The sequence below is a fragment of the Anas platyrhynchos genome, chromosome 1 (genome assembly GCF_047663525.1).
Source record: "Anas platyrhynchos isolate ZD024472 breed Pekin duck chromosome 1, IASCAAS_PekinDuck_T2T, whole genome shotgun sequence".
NCBI lineage: Eukaryota > Metazoa > Chordata > Aves > Anseriformes > Anatidae > Anas > Anas platyrhynchos.
This window is the reverse complement of record NC_092587.1, coordinates 69,576,558-69,595,329: the sequence shown is the minus strand read 5'-3', so window position 1 is coordinate 69,595,329 and position 18,772 is coordinate 69,576,558. Positions and strand designations below refer to the sequence as shown.

Here is an 18,772-nt window from a genome sequence, read left to right as displayed (position 1 = left end):
AATAGACATTCCATGTTACATACTGCAAACAATAGAAACCATGACCTTATTGCAGCTTTTCAGTACCTAAAGGGGGCTTTTAAAAAAGATAGAAAGAAACTTTTTGTTCAGTCAAATAATGACAGGATAAGAGGGAATGGCTTTAAACTAAAAGAGGGGAGATATAGGTTAGAGGTTAGGAGGAAATTCTTCACTCAGAGGATGCTGAGGCACTGTAACAGATTGCCCTGAGATGTTGTGGATTCCCCATCCCTGGAGGTGTTCAAGGCCAGGTTGGATGGAGCTCTGGGCAACCTGATCTAGTGGGTGCCATCCCTGTCCATGGTAGGGGTTTGGAACTGGATGATCTTAAAGGGTCCTTCCCCCAAGCCATTCTATGATTCTGTGAAACAAGATTCATTATATTAAGGTAAGTGTTAATATTCAAATTATATAGCAGCTGCTGTTTATTATCATAGTGCTTTATAGAAATTTTAAATACACACTGCTTGGGTAAGTATTTCCTACTTTTACCACTATGTACTACAAAAAACATTTATCCTTCACAGACTGACAGCTGAAGTCAGATACTCAGAAGTGAAACAGCAGAGATGGTTTAGTAGGGCAGGGAGGAAAACTCCCATCATAAGGACAGAACAGAGGAGAAAGGGTACTTCCCTAGAAAAACATGAGTACAGTCTATTAATCCCCTTTTCCACTGATGGAAGAAATAAAGGTCTTTCATTTTTCTCCTGTGACTGCACAGGAAGTTTCATGTTGTGTGATGAACATAGCAGTCAAAAGATTCAGCTGCTGCTGGTTTCACAAGAGCTGGTTATGATTTAACGTAGGTCAAAGGCTATGGAGCTCGGCCTTCTCAAAGATATAAGGAGGATTTCAGTATCTTCTTTGCTCACTGTGAACTCTGTGTTGTGCTTACATTGTCTTCAGTGTCTCACATGGCTCATTTAAGACTGGCTATGTCTAGAGACATAATGCCTGACAGAAGATCATAAGTACTGTGAGAGAGGATTTATATATATATATGTATATATTTTAAATCAGAAATCCAATAGTGCATGATTTTGCAGTGGTAGTGGATGTTCTTGGCTACCTATGGAATTAGAGCTAAAACTACTTTTCTGCTATGTTAAGAAGCCAACACCCTGAAACAGGTAAGGTAAGTGTGATTTCTTTTCACTACTAATGACAGCAGGTCAGCTTCAGGAAAATGCAAATCGCTTAGCTATAGACATACAAGAACTGAAGATTATTTTATTGCTTCATATTTAAAGCATATCTTTTTGAAGCTGATGAAGGATCTCCTGAAGTAAATCAATTAAATCATCGTTTGCTTATATATATTGATTTTACATATCTATCATGTAAATACAATGAAAGTAAATAGGAATGTGATAATTTCAACATTAGCAATAATAAGTAGAAGGGGGAAAAAAAAAAGATTAGGAAAAAAAAAAAAGGTTATTCTTGCATAGCCAGTAGCTAGCAGGCATTATCACTACAACTTCAACAACATCTCATATTAGGCTTTGGAAAAAGTAACCAGATTTTAAACCTTAAAGAAGAGACAATTTGAGAAGATGAAGATGCGGGTTGCAAAGGTTGTATGTGCATGAGGATATAAAAGGGAGGACAATTGGTGGCATTTATTTCCTAGGGGATCTAGAACTGTCCATAGGCTGCTAAGACAGCTTCCAAGTTTTGTAACTTCCTTCTAATTGTTGTTGTCCTCCTGTATTTATTTGCTGAAATTCCATCTTTTTTTCATTTCCAAAACACAAATTAAAACCACTCAAAGGACCCTTTTGAATTCACTTGGTCTGTGGCACTATATATTTTGGCCAGTGAGTGTCACTCCTTCCCACTGAATGACAAAGATGTAACTTCTAGCATAGGATAGACTGGACCTTCTTCAGATAAAGTATCATGTCCTCTTATAAAATACACCTAAAAGAACAAGCCTTTTTTTTTTTTTTTTTTTTTTTTTTTTCAAGAGAGGAAGGGCTAACTTCAGAGCATCAAGATATATTCCAGTTTCAATAATTTCCTTCCCATAATTCAAATCCTAATGTAAAAACCTTTCTGGTAATGTATGTCAAGTGGAAAGTTTTTCAATTTGTATTCTACATTTTTAAGAACTTGCAGCCCACATCTAGCAACCATACTTACCGTACTAGTCATTTCTGTCAACTGCATGACACAACAGAATGATACCTGCGAAGCAACTGAAAGTGAAAGCTACATGTATTGATGAAGACAATCTTGAGACTGGCATTCAGAGCAATGCAGGCTAAGACGGTATCAACAGGAAGCAGTGTGACACCATCAAACAGTGTCATTTCATGACAGCTCAAAATAAGGACAGATGGGCTGGAGACTCCTGACTTTGATTCCAAAAATGAGAAATTATTACAGGAAGAGTAACAAGCCTGGCACAGAAACAGTAAGGGACTGTCACAAAAGCCGATATTCAGCCTGGATGCCAGGAAGCACAGGCTTGAGCAACTAATGTAGTGATGGGGAACTCAGCGGTGTCTTTGTCCAAGCAATAACAAGCCAGGCTAAGCAAGAGAAAAAGCAACTAAATTATAAGCATAAGGGCAGATGATACAGGATGGCTACAGGCTAAGTTGCAGTGAGGACAAAGTCAAAGATAATCACACACTAATGAGTGAACAAGGAAACCAAGTTCCCTACAATTGTCAGTAGCAAGAACAGCAACAGTGAAAACAAGAAAGAGAGAGAAGGAGAATGGAGAGAGAAAGAGAGAGTGAAGGAAGCTCAGTTCAAAGATAGTTCACCTAGACACCTAGAATGCAGTGAACTAGTAGTAAAGATGTTGTTCTGGTAATCTGTAATCACAGCAAAACTGTGGCACAGATAAAATAGATTTGGAGAAGAAGACCCTGCGATAATTTGTATGCAATTTGAGATGCTCTACAAGAGGGGATAGCAGTTATTGGTCTGTTGCACAGCTCGGCAGCTGTGCTCATTTTTCCTCAGCAGAAAGACACATTTTATAAAAAAATAGTTCTCTTCTTATTTATTGACTCAAAGTTACAACCAGCAAGTGTCCTCTTTGCAAATCCTAAAACTGTATCTCAGTGATTTTTCCATTTTATGTGATGGGAACCCCATATTTATTTTCCAGCTATGCAATTCATGTGAGAGAAAAAAAGCAGTTAATAGACATTAAATCTGCTAATAATTACCCAGACAATTGTCAGGGCCCTGTGGGCACCAACCTCATCCTGTCCCCACCCTCAGGGAGATGCTCAGGGCTGGGGCTGATCTGCCCTTCTATCTGGCTGGAGTGGTGGGATGGGACCCAGCTGTAAGGGCCTGCCCTGCCGGACCCTGTGAGCCCCTGATGGCCCCAGTCTCCAGCCCCTGCGGAGCCACCGACACCATTAGTGCCCTGACAGCATCCAGTCCTCCTTCACAAGGCAAGGAAGGAGCAACTGGCCCTTCAGACCCCCTCTCTGCACTGCATTGTTGTGTCATTGCTTCCATGTCCAGCTTTTGAATTACACCGAAACAGCCACTCTTGTTGAATACTTTTCAAATCCACTGTGCTATACTGAAGCCAGCAGGATACGAAACTACGCTTGCTGTATGCTTGCCTGCTTTCTTAGGTTGGTATCTGCTGCAGCTGCTATTACACCAAAGATGAGTTGAGTACAACTGCTACTATGGGTAGGATTTTCACTAAAGAGGATGTGCACTCCTCCATCTTTTGCTAAATGAGTAACAGAATGCTACAGAAATCAAGGCATAACCTAAGGTTGATGGTGTCCTCACAGTGCCAAAATATCTTACAGACTAATGAGGAGTTTATTCCAAGGTAGAACATGTACTGTTAGATGCCAGAACCCAGAAATCATTTTTCACAGCTGTAATTTTACCATAATGTAGGTTTGTCTGGGATTTTCCTTGCTGACCAGCTGTTGTAATTGTTGGCTATACAAGCTGTGCTGGAAACCTAACAATTCAGTGTCTAAAAAATCATCTAAAAACTATATGCAACCCTTTATAAAGCAAAATAAATAAATAAATAAAATAGAAACTTCTGTGCACACAGGAGGGAGAATTTAAAATTAAATAAATAAATAAATAAATAAAAAGGTTAACAAAATACATAGCAACCTTATGGAAGCCTTTATAGAAATAGTGTTTGTTTTGCTATCACTGGATTAAGACATTTCTGAAATAGATTGTATTCCACAACAGGGATGTGCTTCCCTTCATATGCAAAATGGGAGTGACTGCAGCACATCTACCTCTCAAGCTGAATTAGGGGACATATAACCAGCAGATCACCCAGACTGCTAAAGATCACTTTGCTTCCTGATGTATTAATGAAAGAAAGCACAAATCCCATGATCTGACCCAGTTTTGCTAGTACTTACTGACTGCTAACTGACTCTTCATTCAAAATGAGACTATTTTGTGGGGTGTGAGACAGCCAGACAAATACATCATATATCAAGCCTGGCTCTAAGATTCTTGAGAGTGCAGATTGGATTGAAGAAAGCAGCTGGGATTGTCCAAAACACAGTTGGTTCATTATTTTATGGAAAAAAAAAAAAAAAAAAAAAAAAGAAAAAAAAAGAAAAAAAATTTTAAAAAAGAGACAAAAAAGGAAAAGAAGAGATATGCCAGTTTTAGTCTTTGTAACCTGTTTAAGATAGGCTGTTTGTATATGTCTGAAGAGTTCCCACCACTGTAAATTTCCATTCAGAACTATTATTTGATGCTTTTTCCAGCATCTGAGTCATATACATTTGCTCAAAGGACTGGAGCACTACATTTTCCTCTGTAGGAAGGAAGATGAATTCTACAAACTCTGGCAAAGAGTTACAATGAAGGATTACATAGGAAAACAAATGTGTAAAATGGCCATGGGAAAATAAAATCTCTCACTGAACTGTTTGAAGCTGTCACTTCAGGTTTTGCTATCTAATAACTTATTGTACTTCAGTTATCTTGTTTTGATGATAAAAATCTTGTTTTCTCATCTTATTTCCTTTCACATCTTTTACAGGTAAAGTGGCTATTATCTACAAAGATAATAAAGTCTGCACACCATTTTAGATGTCAAATAGGACAGAACATAACTTGTTTTGCAGCTAATACTTGTAGCTAAATTTACTTTCTGTTATAACCATAAATAGTCATTACTCCTAAAAATTAAGATTACAGGGTATGTTATTAAATTTAATGCTACTATTGCTAGCATACTTTGATAGCTTTTTTTTTTTTTTTTAATGTTGGGACTGTAAATCATAAATATTTAATGAAATTTATCTACCATATTATTTTTGAGTGTTTAAACAGTGTAACTTAAAATATATATGCAATTAAATTAAAATAGATGCCCTGTCAATATAATTTTGATTCTAGGAATCATTGCATTAACTAGACATAAAACAGATTTTAGCTTGTCTCTCAAGATATAATAAGGAATCCCCAAACAGGATAATTGAAAGTGTTATTAGATTTAAGCAACCTAGATGATGAACACAGACACATTCAAATAAATAAAGTTAAGCTTCTTACTGGCAAAGGCAAAAGCATTTTGAGAAGCAGATGGTGTTTGTTTTCTGTTACAGGGTCAGTTTTCATGCTTATGAGAGCTCATAATCAAATTAAGTGCTCTGTACTTTTACACACCATAAAGGAGGACAGTAAGAATTACCTGTTGACTTCCTGATGTGTTAAAAGCAAAACAAAACAAAACAAAAAATATGGTATTTTAGCTGTACATTGCAGTGACTATTTTGGAAACTATAAAACACAATGATTCCATGACAGCACAATTTTTTCCTGATTTCAGCTCCTCTCCACAATGTCATGTTTGAAAATATAATTTTAGAAATAATACACTACATCTTGCCATTTTCCATTTGAACCTACAGAGAATCTGAGACAATGAAAAGAATGCCTCATAGCTCTGAGTGCACGGTCAGTGAGTGATCTGAGTGATCCATGAAGATCAACCCAGTTCTTTAGGTCTTCCCGTTAATGCTTCATCCCCCACTTTCCACTAGCAATCCCGTCCCCTCCTGCACTCATGGTACAAAGTCAGGCAGAATATCATGAAGCAAAGTTTTGTTTCTAAACTACTTTGTGGAAAGCTTCAGTACCTCATCAACTGGCAGGGCTATGGATCAGATTAACATTCTTGGGAACTGATGGATATCATGACTGAAACTAAAACAATGAATTTTTACAAGTACCCTTCCAAAACCAGACCTTTTAAAGGTTACAGAGATACACTGTAATAGGAACAGGGTTACTTGCAGGGCCCTGAGTTCATCAATAGGTTGTATTTACTCTGGTCAGACTTTTTGCACCCTGCTTCCTGCTCTTCAGTTTCCCTTGACACCTTTAATTGCCCTCCACACCTTCTGGTGCTGCCTACTTGCTTCTGCATCCTGCACTGTGTCTTCTCTACCACTATCTGACCAGCATGCTTATTGTACTCTATATTCCCTGTGCTATTCCACAGAACCATACAGAGGAGCCAGAGCTACATACCAGGCTGCAGGGAAAGCTGGCAGAACAGAGCAACAATGAAGGGTAAGGGAGTCCACATGACTACATATTAATGTGGAGCACAAGCGTCTTCCCTTGTATGTGCAGAGGAAAGTGAGATTCTGAGCCAGCAGGACAACAGCAGGAGTACCAGCTCAGTGGTACTAGTTTGAGAAAAGAAAAAAAAAACAGGATGCCGTCCTGAGGAATAATCTCTAACTGAATGGCGACTAATAATTTCAGCAACACTGTCATTTTTGCAGCTGTGTTTCCATCTTTCGCATGTGTGCCCATGTGTGTGCAGGGGTCAAAAGTTTGAAACTATTAAGTCACAGTAAATTAATATTGCCATGGAACCCAGGGGTCTTGTCCAATTATGAAGTTATCTAAAATGGTGAGGTGGGAGTCACATTTTGGCTATGCATACACACACACACAAATCAGAATGTGAAGGTTCTTGTGTAGTTGCAGACAACGGGCATTAGAGGGAAATAGCTTCAAAACCCACTCTTTATTGACAAAAAACAAACAAACAAACAAACAAACAAACTTTTTTTTACATTACATTTCAAGTATCACTGGGAAATACTGTGCAAGATTATGTTTGACTCCATGTATAAATGACTGAAAAAAATGTTCAGCATGCATACACATTACTCGTTGTTACGTGGAAGATTCGAAATACAGAAAAAAATAATGTGTATATAGTATAGGCAATCAAAATAAAACAGTCTGTCTTTCTAGTACTATCGACTGAAAGTAGTGAACAAACCAAGAGTCAGTTCCATTGCTGAAGCACATACTTGACATAGTTTAGTGGAGGACTTGTTAGTGTTAGGTCAGAGGTTGGACTCGATGATCTTGAGGCCTCTTCCAACCTAGATAATTCTGTGATTCTGTGACATGTGATAATGTTTTTGTTTTGTTGGTGTTGTTTTCTTTCTCCAGCCTCTTAGAGTCTTACACTGTCCGGTAGTGAGTTCCTCCTAGTGTAAGAGGAATTCAGATCAAGGCTTTCCCAGTACAGAGAGCTCTTTTTTGATCACACCTCCCCCGAATGCTGGAAATCTCCCTCACTTGTGTCCAGGGGAGGCAGGCAAGGCAGGTCTGGAGCTGAGCCCCCATGAGGTGCCATTCAGGACCCGGGGTTTACACAGCAGACCCAGGGATAGGCCTTAGCCATTGCTGGAGATAACCCTGCCACAGCAGTGGAGCTGTGTCCCAGCACGCACTGCAGGCAGCTGGAAAGAAGCCACAGAGTTGAGCTGGGCGAGCCAGCATTATCTGTGTTATGATAGAAGTGCTGGAGACAAGCAGTGGAAACCAAGGTCAAGTCCTCCCTGCTCCCCAAGTAGATCCATGCCTGTAGAAGAAACAGTCCTTTTGCACCTTTTCTTCTAATACAGTGGAACTTGCATTTCCTTCTCTCTCTGATATCTTCAGCAGTTAGTGCACACTGCTTTCATGTCTTTTTTAAGGTTATTATCCCTGTCATTAAGCCATGCACCAGAATACAGGTTAGTTTTGAGAAGTCTAACCTTTAAATATAAATAGCTTTACTAGTTGCTAACTGATCTGCTGAATTCAAGAAGCTTCAGCTTTATTGCCTCTTAAAACAGTCAGGAAACCCACAGCTACTCTGGGCAACCTATTCTAGCACCTCACCACCCTCATAGTGAAGAATCTCTTCCTTATATCTAATCTAAATCTACCCTCTTTTACTAGTATTACCTCTCAAAATACCTGTATTTCTTTCCCCTGCAATTTTTCACTTTTCTGATGACAGAAACTTACTTCTTATCACCTGTTTGCAGACTTTCCCTTCCCTCTCTCAAATCAGAAAGGGAATAATCTGAGAATTCCTCATTTGACTTTGGAATCTCAGTGAGCACAGTTCACACTAACAAAAGATTGGGTCACCATGCTTTTGCAAAAGAGGTTTTGCTAAATACACCGTATTTTAATATTTCTTCATTTCTATTCAATTCCTTAATCCTTACGCATACAACAAGAAAAATAAATCTTTCATGTTTTTAAACCACCATCCTTAAATCTCTTTCATGTGTTAACAAATTTAAATTAGCAGCACTAGTGCCCTGGACAGTTGATCAGCCAGTGTTAAAGGTTACAAGTGAGTGCTTCTCAGTGTCCTGAGAGCACTCTCCATTTTGGAAAGTAGACAGTGCAACTGTAAACATGTTTCTGTTGTTCCTGTAGCCAGGGACAAATTCTATGCAAGAGATTAATTGGCTATGAGTATGTTCCACTGAAGCATACACACACTTGGAAGTAGAAGGTTAACTACAACACTGAGAGCAAAATGATGTCATGTACTTTATCAAAGGTGAACTCTTTCAAGGTCATGCTAAAACTCATTTCCATGGAAGACAAGACTAATGAAAGCTTTTAAAGTTTTAAAGGAGAAGTATTAACTAACTATTTCTCCTTTTGAGTCTTGCATCAAATAATACCATTTCTAGCAAAGACTATTTGTGCATGTGTTTTCCTTTTTTTTTTTTTTTTAATCTACTGCAGATAAGTGTACTTGAAGTGATGATATATGAGATGCTTGTGGGAATGTTATCTCTTGAACAACAAAAAAGGATGGGGGAGGAGGGAACAAACTTAAAAACTGGAAGATTGAGATATACTCCTTAGCAACCAAGTACAAAATAATTTCTTTGTGGCCTTTGGGGCTTGCCAAACTTAATTGACTCTGCAAAAGTGTGCTTTGAAAGAGGAAAACATTATTAGAAGTTGTGAGATCTATAATGTAAGAAAAATCAACACAAATTATTATAGGAAAGCTACTGAAATTTATAGGAAAGCTACTGAAGTCAGTAGGATTTAGATGCCTTGATTGTGAGTCAATGATGTTTTTAATGCAACAAGACACATCTTTCCCTGGATGCCCTCCCTCCTTAAAACTGAGCTACTGTGACTTACTTTGCTATATAAAAGCCCTTCAGCTAGATAATTTCAAATCACAGAACCACACGGAAGGGTTGAGGTGGGAAGGGCCATCTGGAGGTTGTCTGGCCCAGACCCCTGTTCCAGCAGGGCCACCCAGAGCAGGCTGACCAGGACCACGTCCTGGTGGCTTTTGAAGATCAGCAAGGAGGGGACTCCACAACCTCTCTGAGCTGCCTGTGCCAGTGCTCTTTCACCAACACAGCACAGAGGGGCTCCTGATGTTCAGAGGTCTGAACAGACTGTCCTGTCTACCAGTTTGTGCCCACCGCCTCTTGTCCCCTGGCACTGGGCACTGATGAAAAGAACCTTGGTCTGTCCTCTTTGCACCCTCCCTTCAGGTATTTACACACGAATGTCTTAGTTGTGTCTCCAGTTTAAATTGTAACAAAAAAAAAATATTTTTTTTTCCCGCTTTCTTAGATGAATTCTTTATCCTATCTATTGTTCGTTCCAGCAAGCTGTGAAGGCAAAATGAACTAACACAGTGGGGCAGAAGAAATCCAGTTGTTTCAGATGGAGATAAATTACAGTAAAAAGAGATTATACTGAGGGTAGTACGTTCAGGTAAATCTATGTGCAATTACATCTGAGCTTCAGCTTCCTTCTTGCTGATAGTCAACCAAGTTAGTCACAGAATCACAGAATCACAGAATCACAGAATCACAGAATCACAGAATTTCTAGGTTGGAAGAGACCTCAAGATCATCGAGTCCAACCTCTAACCTAACACGAACAGTCCCCACTAAACCATATCCCTAAGCTCTACATCTAAACGTCTTTTGAAGACTTCCAGGGATGGTGACTCCACCACTTCCCTGGGCAGCCTGTTCCAATGCCTCACAACCCTTTCAGTAAAGAAGTTCTTCCTAACATCTAACCTAAAACTCCCCTGGCGCAACTTAAGCCCATTCCCCCTCGTCCTGTCACCAGGCACGTGGGAAAACAGGCCAACCCCCATCTTGCTACAGCCTCCTTTAAGGTATCTGTAGAGAGCGATAAGGTCGCCCCTGAGCCTCCTCTTCTCCAGGCTGAACAAGCCCAGCTCCTTCAGCCGCTCCTCGTAGGACTTGTTCTCCAGGCCCCTCACCCTTCTCTGGACCCGCTCAAGCACCTCGATGTCCTTCTTGTAGCGAGGGGCCCAAAACTGAACACAGTACTCGAGGTGCGGCCTCACCAGAGCCGAGTACAGGGGGACGATCACCTCCCTAGCCCTGCTGGTCACACTGTTTCTGATACAAGCCAGGATGCCGTTGGCCTTCTTGGCCACCTGAGCACACTGCTGGCTCATATTCAGCCGACTGTCCACCATCACTCCCAGGTCCTTCTCTGCCTGGCAGCTCTCCAACCACTCATCTCCCAGCCTGTAGCTCTGCTTGGGGTTATTGCGCCCCAGGTGCAGGACAAGTTGTCCAGTCCAGGCTGATAGCTTTAAGATAGTCTGTTGTTAGGGAGAACAAATGAGTTTAGCCACCAGAAAATAGTATGAAGTATTCTAAAGGTGTAGGTTGCTTTTTATTTCAGGTGGCTATTATGAGACAGACATATTAAGGTGGGCATTCAATTTCTTCATGTTATAAAAGTGCAAGGTATTCTCATTCCTGAGTGTGTGAATCAATTCAATTTCTTCTAAACGCAATTCAACTGCTTTATGTTCAATAGCCATGTGTTTCTATGAAACATTCCTGCTAGTCTAAGTAAAGCCTCATTCCAATTGTTTATGTATTTTTGTTACCGAAGACTTTTCTGACTAAGTCATAAAGAGAAGAAGAATTTGCCTGTGTGCCTCTGTAGGCAAGTTTCAATGTCTTTCTGTCCTCTCACAGATTTATTTCCAGTTTCCTGGGCTTGATGTTTTGTTGAAAGATTTTGTGCTTGTATATATGTGATCATACACAAATTAGAGTTGGTTGGAAAATTTGGTAAAGGAACAATTTTCTGCTGAAAATACCAATATGTTAAAATTAGAAAGTAGTCTGGGAATGTGTTGGTTTCAGCAGAACTGGAGAAGGAGACCAGACAGGTTTAATAGAAACTTGCCTAGCTTTGGATTCTGCTAACTGGCAGTCTGCCTGGCAGGGAATTGGGCATATCTGACTTTCTGTTTTGCCTCAGAATAAAATATTTTCATGGATTTGAAGCCTTCAACCAAAGGAAAATTCTAGCTATAATATGGGTATACTGAGGATATCTATTTTCAGTTCTGTAGGTTGCAGCCAAAAAACCCTGATAGCCCAATTGCATGTAACATGAAATTGTCCATCTGGCTCCAATCAGAAGGCAACTGAAAAGGACCCAGTGTGTGTGTGTCTGTTCAGGCTAAAATCTTATGAGTCTTGATTTTTGGTGGGAAGGAAAGATACTTGTTTGTTTTCTGTGGACATGACAGATGATGTTTTTGAATGCTTCTAACCTACAATACTGCTTTCTGTCCTTGCATAAACTCTTCCACAAACTTTTCTTTCTGCCTTGGATCTACAGCTGTCTGCATTGCACTGCTACTTTTTTTTTTTTTTTTTTTTTTTTTTTTTTTTTTCTGAGAGCTAAGTTAACTTCAGCTTTGGTTGTACTGCATATTCCTGAACTCACCTCAGGGCATGCCAGCATTCAGATCATGGAATATCTACAGGGAGTATACCTTAGGTCCACGTCAGTAGAATATTACAGGAGCATTAACCAGAGAAATATAGAAAGATATTTGGTGTCCTGATGGTTGCTAAGATGACATGAAAAGAGAAAGAAAGCTGTAATCTAGACAAGTAATTTCAGTTCTGTTCACTCTTAAATACCTGGAATAAGCACCTGATAAAAGTAATAGAAAGTGGATAGAGAGGGAGGGAAGACTGGCTGTAGCAGTTGGGGAAGGTAAAGGAGACCAAGAAGAAAATAAAAATGCTCTACTGGATATGACCAGTGGTCCATCTAGCCCAGCACTCTGAATGACAATTGGTGAGAGAAAATACTGTTTAGGAGGTGCACATGAATCTGGCCATCTTTGCAGTCCATTACTCTTCCATTTCACCATTCCCTTTCAGAACTGTGAATGCTTTCTATATACACAACAAACAATTGTAGCAAGATTCAATAGGTCACTATCCACCAGAGAGGGAAACACTTTTTTTTTTTTTTTTTTTTTTTTTTTTCTGTATTAAACTCATTTCCTACTTTTGTTGTTTGCCCCTTGTTCCCATAGTCTGGGATTTGGTAAACAACAATTCATGATTCAGTTTACCCATCTCTTCATAGTGTACATGTCAGAAAATGTGAAAGGGAGGTAGAGTAGCAAAAGGAAGAGAAATTATGGAAAGAGTATAAGGAAATAACACAAATTGAAAGCAAGGGAATCATATAGTGAAATGTATAAAGATAAAAGAAGAGCATTCAGACCAGCGAATGGAAGACAGAAAAAGAGATTTGGACCCTAAGATAAACTGCAAGGCAGAAACAGGATGTACATTCATCATTGCTTCACAAGTTTAAAAGCAGCATGTCAGTACCTTTACAGTGAAAGAATAAAATTGCTTTCCATAGCAAAAGTTTACATCAAATTTGTTGCATTTTGCTGGTGCAGTAACCAGAGGCCAGAATATCTTTTTAATTTGCAACAGCTCCTGGCTTTTTTTTGTTTTCAGGTTTGTGAAAAAAAACAGATTTATTTGTTTCAAAACAAATTAAGAAGTTGATCATGAAGACTTAGGAGATCTGCTATTAGCTTAGTCATTAAAATACTACCCTTCTAAATATATTTTGAGGATCAAACTTCTGTAACTTTCTTTAATACTGCCAGAAATATCAACTTGGCAAAGAGATGTCTGTCCACATATAGTCTAGACATATCAATTCTATATTTTTCTTTCTCTGCCATAAACCTCTTGAATGTAATATACATGTCTCATGATCTAATGCACACAGCTACTATGGAACTTTCTAATTTTATGTCACTCTTTGAAACTTTCACTTGTTAGTTTTTGACTACTGTTGCTTTGAAAAATAAAACTAAATAATTCTCAAAGTTTTGTTAGAGTTTTAAAATGCTTCATGATGAGTCAGACATAATCAGCAGTACATTTACCTTAAAAAAAAAAAAAAAAAAAAAGGTTTCTAATGGTACTTTTACTTTTTCCAGAATTACTGGAATTCTTGCAATTATTATGTAAAAATTGACTTGTTATTATAATTTATAATTATATTACAGTGAATTATCATTATAATTAGGTCTTGGCTGTGAATCAGTAATTTTTGGCATACAAAATGGGATTTTTCAGCTTTTTTATTTTTAAAGCACACAAATTGATACAATACAAATTATCTTCAATAAATGAATGAAACAAACAAACAAAAATAAATAAATTGATTATTTGTCAGGTTCTACTCAGGAATACTATCCAGAAACTAAGTTGACCAAGCTATTGGTTTTGAGGCATCTCAGTTAATTATTGCCAGTACTTCAGTGTCTTTCAGATGGGGATAATCTTGTCCTATGTGCTTTAGAAGCAATTAGTATTTCTAAAACACCTAGAAAATCAACAAAAGGATTTACACACATACGTTGCTATTCTGTATGCTTCTTGGGACCTTTGAGCTACATGTGTATGAATTATCACAAACCAGCTTGGATCAATAGTTGATACCCTTGCTGTTCAATTCACAGCATGAGCAATCATAGCAAAAGATCTCTTACTTCAAATTATGAAACCATGAATATGAATCAACTGACCAAAGATCTGTTATTCTTAAAGCCATGCTTCACATTAGTAATAAGCACTTTACATTTTTAAAGTATTTAATATATCTGCTGCTCTTTAAAGAACACTAAGATTTGGATTTTGCCTTTTCTTTGAGTTTAGCTCGTACTAGGTCAAAACTGGTAGAATACATTCATGCATTACAATTGTCAGAAGCACTGATTTTAGAGAAACCTTTTATTCAGTGTCCTGGAATTCCTAGGGTTTAAGCTTCCTGATTCAATTGAGTGCCTGTATCTTCCAATAATGTCTATGGTGTTGTTTGTCTTTTTTGCTTTTATCTCTGTATGTCCTGTTATCAGAACAGTTAGATGTCCTTTCCTTCCCCGGGCACAGGAATCAAGCTTCCATTCTGATTATGTATCAAGCTTGGCACACTAAGTCTTTATAAAAGAAACCTAAACCACTTCTTCAAACATTCACAGAAATTGTTCATCATATAACAACATGACTTTATGATCAGTTTTTATGATTCTGCTATATTTACCATTGAATTTTGCTGTGAAACAAGAAAATCAGGAAGTTTTGACATGCATTTTCATGTCACATTGTCTTTTGATACAAATTCATAGGGACAGCAAATTATGACCACCACTCACAGAGTAACACTGACCTCTTTGCAGTACTTAATGTTCCTTAACTTCTGTATTAAAAAGGTGAGAGAATAAATACATCTAATAATGCTGTGCAAATATATCCAGCATTAAGTTAATGCCAGCTTGTTGATTATCATAAAGATGTCTGAAGCACTCTTCTTGAACTTGATGTGAAGTAGAGTCCACAATTTAATGAGCAATTGTAACATTAGCATCAAGAAATGTCTTTTTACTTTGTTGCATTCTGTACAGTTTTTCCACAAAAGTGTAACTAATTTCCATCAACAGCATCATATCAATGCCACACTGCAGTATTTATTTTCACTATAGAAACAAATGGCTTCTCTATAGAAACAACATTAGCCTGCGGGGATGTTAATGCATATTCATTGCATGGTCTATTACAAAATTGAGCTTCTAGAATAAGATGGATTGAATTTCTTACATAAATGATGGAAAAAGTCATCAATAATTTTAAAAAATTAAAATAAAACTTACGTAGCCTGTGGCTTTGTACTCTGTGGTTAGGTTATTCTGTGCCTAAAAAGAAGATCAGATCAAAGTTCTTCCTTAGGAACTTTCGTAACATCTCTCTCTTGAAAAGGCTCTTTGGTTCCAAATAATCTAATTGAGCTCCAAGTGAAGTGTTTTCATCTTTGAACTTATTAATTTTTCTTTCCTCTATCCAACTGCTTATTTTAACAAAACTTGAAGAAACTTAATACCTCTGACACGTCTCATCCTCTGTCAATATTTGCTGAAACTCGCCAACTGGCTCAAAATTTTCTGGTAAGTAACTTTCAGGCAGACACACTCAGACAGTGTGGTTGCATAAACCTCATTTCCTTAGGAAAAGAAGCTAAAAATTAATGACTATTCCCATATATTTTTAGAACAGCCCAATCCTGGGACTTTACAGAATCCTAAAGATAATTCTGTTTAACATCAGTGTGCCTCTATTAGCAACTTAATCCATTCCATTTCATAATCCAGTTGAACAGGCAACCCTAAGCAGTAAGAGGAACATGTCACTTTAATAAAATTAATAGTTCTTTAATTTCTTCTCTTTAATTCTGTGCAACTTTTGGTACCTGAGGTTTATCATCATAGACAAGATATCATCTTAAGGCAAATGGTGTATAGATGAAAAGTAGTAGCTGGAGGAGTTCTAAACTGGAAAACTTGTCAGTTCAATTTCTTTGTAAATATCCAAATAAATAACAGTTATGCTGGCAAAAACATCCTGAATCCAATAATAATAAAAAGGCCTAACTTACCCTTATGAAAGCACATCATGTCCAGACCTAAGCTTTGACATCAAGGTCAAAACCAAAATCTTGAAAGCAATCATATGCTTATAATTACTCTGAACTTTAGCTGTTGCTAGTGTTGGTCATATTAAAGTCACATCATTGGAAAAAGCAAAATATCTGCTTGCATTCTAGAGATAATTGTGGGAAGGACAGATATGGGAATTTGACAGTCCCTTTGAGATAAACAGATACAAATAGCAGGCTATAGGTTTCATTTACTGATAAAGACAGAACACTATGCTAACTTACTTGCTAAATATATTCGGTTTCTCTGAGAGCTGTTATACCTGAAGAACCAAAAAAAAAAACAAAAAAAAAAAAAAACAAAAAAAAAAAAAAAAAAAAGGAGGGGGGAAAGCACCCCAGCATTATTAAAAGGAACCAGATTCATATTTTTGCCTTTTAATGTTCTTTACATCAGCAGCTGTAGGACAAACAAAAACAGAACATCAACCAGAATGGTGGCTCTTTGCATCAATGGTAGTTCCTTTGCATTAACAGAACCTGACCGCAGTGTTTCTTACATGAAGAAGGTGCGAAAAATTAAAAAAAAAATTAAAGAGAAAATTTCATTTTTTATTTTGCCCCAGTGATCTCAATTCTCTTGAATTCTCAATTCTTTGTGCTATGCATGCTGAAGATTTCCTTACATAGTACCTCTATCACAGGAAAAAACTCTTAGCAAATCAGCCAAATTTTTTCAAATATGTTCTTGTTCTTCTGTTCCCTCCTCCCAAAGTTATAAACTATACAACATTTTCATATATTTGTAAGGACCATTCATTTTTAAGTTATTCAACAGTCATTCCTTATTTCCGTTCTTTTCAACAAAATGCCAGGAATGTGCTATGTGTGTACGCATACCTGCCTCTCAACGAAGAAGCTACGGGAGTCAGTACGAAGGAGGAGAGGTGTAACAAAGCAAACTTAGGGCTTGTTTTCATATGCAACTGAGCCAACATCATCATTCTCTGGTGACAAAAAGGACAGCTCTCATTCATCCCATTGCAGTTTTGGCCAACTGATTTGGACTGGCTCCAGCACTAGTTACACCCTTTGTCGAGATGCTCTAACTTCTTAAGGTATCAAAAGCTACCCATTCTTTTGCTGAATTAGTGAGTTCACTTAGTGAATAATTTCATGATTTCACTTAGTGAAATTACTGAATTTCAGTGATTTCAGTGAGTTTACTTAGCTTAGGAGGGCTACAAAAAGTGGCAGAAACAGCATGCATTGTGGCAGAAGTGTGTGGTCAGGGGAGAAGGGAACCTTCCCCTGGTGGTAATGGTAACCTATTATACCAACTGTGAAACCATACCCTAGGAAGGACATTTTCCTTATCTTTCCCATGCAATAAGTCCTGATGAGCGATTCAAAACAATAGCCATTATCCTCTCTGAGTCACTATTTGGAGTCTTTCTCCCATAAATCTTAAGAAAGCCTGGAGTAAAGGGTTTGTTGCTATGCAAAGTCTGCATTTGTCAAGTGTTTTGCAGTCAAACCAGGTGGTCTGCAGTACTTGCCAGATGACTTTCAGTGTGTTACTTTGCAATTATTTTGTACAGTTTTATTTAACAGGTGACTATGGCCCTCTAGGAGCACTAAGAGAACAAGAGTGGACAGTACTCAGAGATGCTGAATGTGTATAACTAACCTGAGAGAAGGCCATCCTCTTTTTGCTACTGGACTAGGTTTCTTCTGGCATAACAAGCTGAACTGTCTCAGTGCTCCAAGGATAGCCAAGGACAGATAAATTTGAATGGCAAGGAGCAAGCTGAATAGCTGAGGCAAATGAGGGAAGCAGAACCAGAGGTGGTTGGTTAGCAATGGGCTGTTAGATCAGCTCACCCCATCCCACAGGAAGCTATGGGATATAAAGATTGGTCTAGCTTTTAAATGAGAACAAGGTCTAACACTCATTTAACAAGTGGTGAAACCAGCACAAAATAACCTTTGAACAGCTGCAAGTTCTCAAATTTTTGCAGTGTTACACGACAAGAAAGTGGCAGGCCTGAGAACACATTTTAAGAGTCCCTCTCATGGGCCTCCCTCTTGCCTTAGACTTGCCTCCGTTTTCAACCAGCCTGCGGTTTCTCTACTGACTGCCAGCAAGTCTTCCAGCTGTGCTAACTCCAGCAGTGATGCTGACATCCGTTCACTAAGAACTGGAAAAAGACCAACAGCTCCTTTTGTATCTCCCTGCAGTCATTACTTCTTCTTCACTATTGACTTGGATGAGATTCAAACCAATTGCCTATGGGTGAAAGGTTCCTTCTCCTGTCTTGAATTCCATGCTCCCTCTTTCCCCTAGCTTCCAGCTGTCGTCTCCTACCCCTTCTTCCTCCCAGTGAAACTCTGTGAGTTTCAGCTGTCCCACAATCCCAGCACCTTGTGCCTGGCCAGCTTTCTGATCTCCAAAAGCTGCTAGACCTTGATTGTCCTTCCCACCTAAGTATGCTTCTCTTTGTTCTTGAGCTAGCCTGCTCTTTACCCCTTTTCCTCCAGTTTCAGCATCACTGGCACCAGTCTCAATTTCTACGACAATCAAACTTAGGCTTCTATCTCTGTCTCAGGTTCTCATCTATCCCTGTTTCATCAGACTCAGCGTAGC

At 38.4% G+C, this 18,772-nt stretch overlaps 2 protein-coding genes across 16 annotated transcripts in view; one reads left to right on the top strand and one right to left on the bottom strand.

Moving 5' to 3' along the window:
* Nucleotides 1-18,772, bottom strand: part of LOC101792090 (potassium voltage-gated channel subfamily KQT member 1) — a 524,294-nt gene that overhangs the window by 499,609 nt on the left and 5,913 nt on the right. The gene's annotated exons all lie outside the window — the stretch shown is intronic.
* Nucleotides 1,112-18,772, top strand: part of MRPS35 (mitochondrial ribosomal protein S35) — a 54,503-nt gene continuing 36,842 nt past the window's right edge. The window contains exon 1 of the mRNA XM_038173126.2: nt 1,112-1,154. Within this exon, the coding sequence (XP_038029054.1) occupies nt 1,127-1,154 (28 nt within the window). The 5' untranslated portion in view covers nt 1,112-1,126. The remainder of the gene's footprint in view (nt 1,155-18,772) is intronic.